The sequence below is a fragment of the Carya illinoinensis genome, chromosome 6 (genome assembly GCF_018687715.1).
Source record: "Carya illinoinensis cultivar Pawnee chromosome 6, C.illinoinensisPawnee_v1, whole genome shotgun sequence".
NCBI classification, from domain to species: domain Eukaryota; kingdom Viridiplantae; phylum Streptophyta; class Magnoliopsida; order Fagales; family Juglandaceae; genus Carya; species Carya illinoinensis.
In genome coordinates, this window is record NC_056757.1 from 6,114,069 (window position 1) to 6,118,686 (window position 4,618).

The 4,618-nt window shown below is 47.4% G+C and overlaps 1 protein-coding gene across 1 annotated transcript; it reads left to right on the plus strand.

Annotated features, from left to right (window-relative positions):
- Nucleotides 1-753: 753 nt before the first annotated feature.
- LOC122312584 lies at nt 754-4,283 on the plus strand. The gene is made up of 4 exons (XM_043127229.1): nt 754-1,298; nt 1,427-3,080; nt 3,402-3,722; nt 3,783-4,283. The coding sequence occupies exons 1-4, from the start codon at nt 754-756 to the stop codon at nt 4,281-4,283; spliced, it is 3,021 nt and encodes a 1,006-aa protein (XP_042983163.1).
- Nucleotides 4,284-4,618: the final 335 nt, after the last annotated feature.

Consider the following 4,618-nt stretch of genomic DNA (forward strand, 5'->3'; position numbering starts at 1 on the left):
TGGTTGTCTTGGTCATAGTGACAAGGAGTGTTCCTTTGTCTCGGCGGCGGCGGCGATGTCTGTCAGTTCGGACTTACCTTATGGTGCATGGCTTCATGCTAGTGGTTATGGTTCCAAATTCCCACCGTCTCAGACGCAAGCCAAACCTGCTGCAAACGGTGACAATGATTATACGACTCAGCCTTCTGGTGCTGTTGGCACGGCTGTGGTCCCTGATCCCGGGGTGCTGCCTCCTCTGGATTCCCTTAGCGTCTCGGTCCCAATGGTTATGCAGCTGACGAGACCGTTATTGCAGCAGTTACCTTGTGGGGTCGAGGACGTAACTGGTGAGACGGGTCTCGTTCTGCCTGCTCCTCCCGTCTTTGGGCCTGCTGGGCCGCCCAGCCCACTTGGGATGGTTTCTGCGACCTCTCCTTCATTGAAGCCCAATGGACTCTCTAGTAGAAAGTGGAAACCCTTGTCGTCCATCCATTCCCCTGACCCGAGTGTTTCTCCAATTCCTTCGTCGTCTAAGGACCCAGATAGGCGTGTGAAGAAATGAAAGGGGATCTCGACTGGTTCTGTGTCTTCCCAGCGCAAGATCAAACGGCCGCATGTCTCATCTGTCACGGATGAGACGCTGGAGGCTAGTACCTCTTCTGTATCGGCGAGGGCTGCGGCGTAGCCTCGCCGGCAGCCAGGAAGCTGTTGAGTTGGAATGCCTGTGGGCTTGGGAACCCATGGGGCATTGGTACCCTCCGCCATTTAGTGTGGATGGAAGCTCCTGATGTTCTATTCTTGCAGGAAACCAGACTCTCTTCTCGGGTGTTTGATTCTTGTAAGTTCCTCTTAAATTTTCCTAATTGTTTAGCTGTTGGATCTAGTGGTAGAAAGGGTAGTTTGGCTCTTTTGTGGGGACGGGAGGTTGATTTGTCTATCCTCTCGTTCTCTCCTCATCATTTTCATGCAGTAATTACTGATGTCTCTTTTCGTTTGGGTCGATGGTTTTTCACTACTTTTTACGGTTGTCCTGAAACTCACCTACGGTTTCGCTCTTGGGCGTTGCTCCGCTCGTTGTGTTGTCCTCCCGGGGAGGCTTGGTTGATCATGGGTGATTTTAACGAAATATTATACCAGCATGAGAAGAAGGGGGGTAAGCCTCGTCCTGCGAGGCAATTGCTAGAATTTCGGGACGTTCTGGAGGAGTGCAGCTTGAGGGATTTAGGCTTCTCGGGACCTAAATTCACTTGGTGTAATCGGAGGGCTTTTCCGTCCCGTATTAGTGAATGCCTTGACCATGTTTTGGTTAATTCTTCGTGGTGGGATTGTTGTCCTCGTGCTCAGGTTACACATGGTGTCGTCTCTTACTCTGATCATTTACCCATTTGGGTCACGACGGAGGGTGAGTTGCCTTCGCCTACATCCAACAAACCCTTTCGGTTTGAAGCCATGTGGTGGGTGAACCGGCTTGTGAGGAGCTTATTCAGCATGTTTGGGGTGGGGCTCCTCGTCGCTCTGATTTGTTGGCTGTTGCTGGGTTGATTCATGCGAGTGGGACTCAGCTCAGACTCTGGAACAGGCATTCTTTTGGTAACGTCAATAGGCAGCTTGCACAAGCTCAACGGAATTTGCAAGGATTGATTGACTCTGACAGGGGCGAAGTGGATGCAGATGCTATCAACTTGGCACGTAATGATGTCCAACGTTGGTTAGAAAGGCAGGAAATTATGTGGCGTCAGCGTTCGAGAGCCGTATGGCTTAAGGAAGGGGATAACAATACCCGGTATTTTCATATGAAAGCATCCCAGCGACGCCACAAGAATGGTATCTTTCGTATTCAATATGATAGGGGGCAGTGGCAGGATGGCAGTCGACGGGATAGGGTAGTCCTTGCCTATTTTCAGTCCCTCTATACCAGCTCTGATCTGTGTTTAAATGTGGGCTCGGTGGACTTTCTTCAGCCTTTGTTAGGAAAAGTGACTTCCGCTTTGAACTCTGATTTACTTCGAGATTTTCAGGCTGAAGAGGTCAAGTGTGCTCTCTTTCAGATGGACCCCATATCAACCCCTGGACCCGACGGCATGTCACCTATTTTTTTCCAAAAATACTGGCATGTAGTGGGGCCCTCAGTCACCTCGGCAGTTCTTCATGCTTTGAATGCAAGTTCTTTTCCTTCCTCTATTAATTGCACTCATATCTCCCTTATACCAAAAAAGAAGTCCCCTTCTCAGATGGGTGATTATCGCCCTATTAGTTTGTGCAATGTGCTTTACAAACTAATCGCCAAGGTTCTTGCTAACCGCCTGAAATCCATATTACCTAGTATCATCAGTGAAAGACAAAGTGCTTTTGTCCCCGGCCGCCTTATCTCGGATAATATTTTAATTGCATATGAGTTAATTCACTATCTTAGGCAGAAAAGATATGGGAAAACAGGGTATATGTCTCTTAAACTAGATATGAGCAAGGCTTACGATCGGGTGGAATGGACTTTTTTGCAATCTCTTATGGATATTATGGAGTTTCATCCTCGCTTTGTGCACCTCATTATGTGCTGTGTTTGGTCGGTTTCCTACTCGGTTTTACTTAACGGGGAACCGAAAGGGCCGATTGTTTCGTCTCGCGGATTGCGACAAGGGGATCCCCTATCCCCTTACCTCTTTCTTCTGTGCACTGAGGGTTTCATTTCTCTGTTGAATATGGCTCGGCTGGACAGATCTGTAGGGGGTTTGAAAATTTGTCAGGGAGCCCCTACTATTAATCATCTTCTCTTTGCGGATGATAGTCTCGTATTTTGCAAGGCTGATATAATTGAAAATAGACGAATTCAGGAGTTGTTGGGCAGATTTGAAGCTGTCTCGGGGCAGAAAATTAATAAGGAAAAAACTACTATTGTTTTCAGTGGTAATGTTGATGTTAGCATGCGGACTGCTATAAAGGCCTTGTGGTCCCCCTCTGAAATTCAACAATATGAAAAGTACCTCGGGCTGCCACCTATTGTTGGGAGGTCTAAAACTCGGGCTTTTGAGTCTATTAAACAGAAAGTTTGGAACACCCCGCAATCCTGGAAGGAGAAACTACTATCGCAAGGTGGGAAGGAGGTCCTGTTGAAAGCAGTAGCCCTTTCCATTCCCACGTATTCCATGAGCTGTTTTCTACTCTCACTAAAGTTATGTTCTGATTTAGAGGGACTGATGGCCCGTTTCTAGTGGGGTCAATGGGGCAGTGAGCGAAAAATCCACTGGTTGAGTTGGGAGAGGTTGTGCCAACGCAAAAATCAAGGGGGTTTGGGTTTTAGAAATTTGCATCATTTTAATTTAGGTTTATTGGCTAAACAAGGCTTGCGTTTGTTCCAAAATGAGCATTCCTTACTGCACCAGCTTCTAAAAGCTAAATATTTTCCTCAGTCTTCTTTTTTTCAGGCTGGTTTGGGTCGCTGTCCATCTTACACATGGAGGGGTATTTGGGAGGCGCGAAAACGGTTGGTGGCTGGTTGCATGTGGAGAATTGGGTCTGGTACAGCGGTGAATATCTGGTCAGAACAATGGATTCCGGGACATAAGTCCCTCCTTGCCGAAGGGGTAGTGGTGCGAGACGATGTGCGTATGAATGTTGTGCACTCTCTGTTTTTACCGAATGCTAGAGCTTGGGACATACCTAAGCTTAGGGCTCTCTTCGATCCAAATGTTGTAAATGACATCCTTAAAATACAGCTGTTTTCGGGTGGGATGGATGATTGTCGGGTATGATCTCTTGAACACAATGGGATGTTTAGCATCAAAAGTTGCTACCGGGTTATTCAGGACTCACTGGGTTCCCCTTTCCCTGAGGCGTCTTCTCGGCGTAGGCCACTCCTTCTATGGAAGCACCTATGGAAGATGAAGGTCCCTAATAAAATAAAAATTTTTGCTTGGCGTGCATGCCAAAATGGCCTCCCTGTGGGTTCCCTCTTACAGCAGAAGCGGATCTTAGCAGATCCCACCTACAAGTTATGTTTGTTTGCACCTGAAACTGTCAGTCATGCCTTGGTTTTTTGCCCTGCAGTTCATGTTTTTTTCTCAACTTATTTGCCTGGTTTATGCTTTCATCATTCTTTTTCTATTGTGGATTTGGCTATGGATATCATTGCAGCTCGTAAGTTCGAGGACCTCTCTGTTTTCTTCTCTTTGGCCTGGAGTTTTTGGTTTCAGAGGAATAAATTTGTGCATGAGCAGCTTGTAATTCCTCCTCGACGGTCAGCCGACGAGGCGCTGGTCATGGTCCGCAGATTCAGCCAGATCCACGCTCCTCAGAGGGATCTCTGATTGCATTATAAATGGAAAGCTCCTAGCCCAGGTTGGTTGAAACTCAATGTAGATGGGGCTGTTTTCTCTAATCTGGGCAGATCTGGTTTAGGAATTGTTTTGAGGGACCATACGGGTAAGGTGTTGATGGCTGTGAGTCAACCTGCACTGGAAATGGGGGGTTCCGAACCCCTGGAATTGATGGCTATCTTCCGAGGACTCCAGATGTGCGCTACAATGGGCATTCCCAAGATTCTAGTGGAGAGTGACAGCCTTTTATGCATTGAAGGCCTCCAGTATAATAACATGCATCAGTCCCTTCTTGGGGGCTTATATTCGGAGATTCAAAGCCTTGT

Coding starts and splice junctions, on each gene's coding strand:
- LOC122312584 (XM_043127229.1), top strand. CDS start 754: ATGGAAGCTCCTGATGTTCTATTCTTGCAGGAAACCAGACTCTCTTCT. Junction 1,299..1,426: donor GTTTTGGTTAATTCTTCGTG/GTGGGATTGTTG, acceptor TTCGGTTTGAAG/CCATGTGGTGGGTGAACCGG. Junction 3,723..3,782: donor GTGGGATGGATGATTGTCGG/GTATGATCTCTT, acceptor CGGGTTATTCAG/GACTCACTGGGTTCCCCTTT.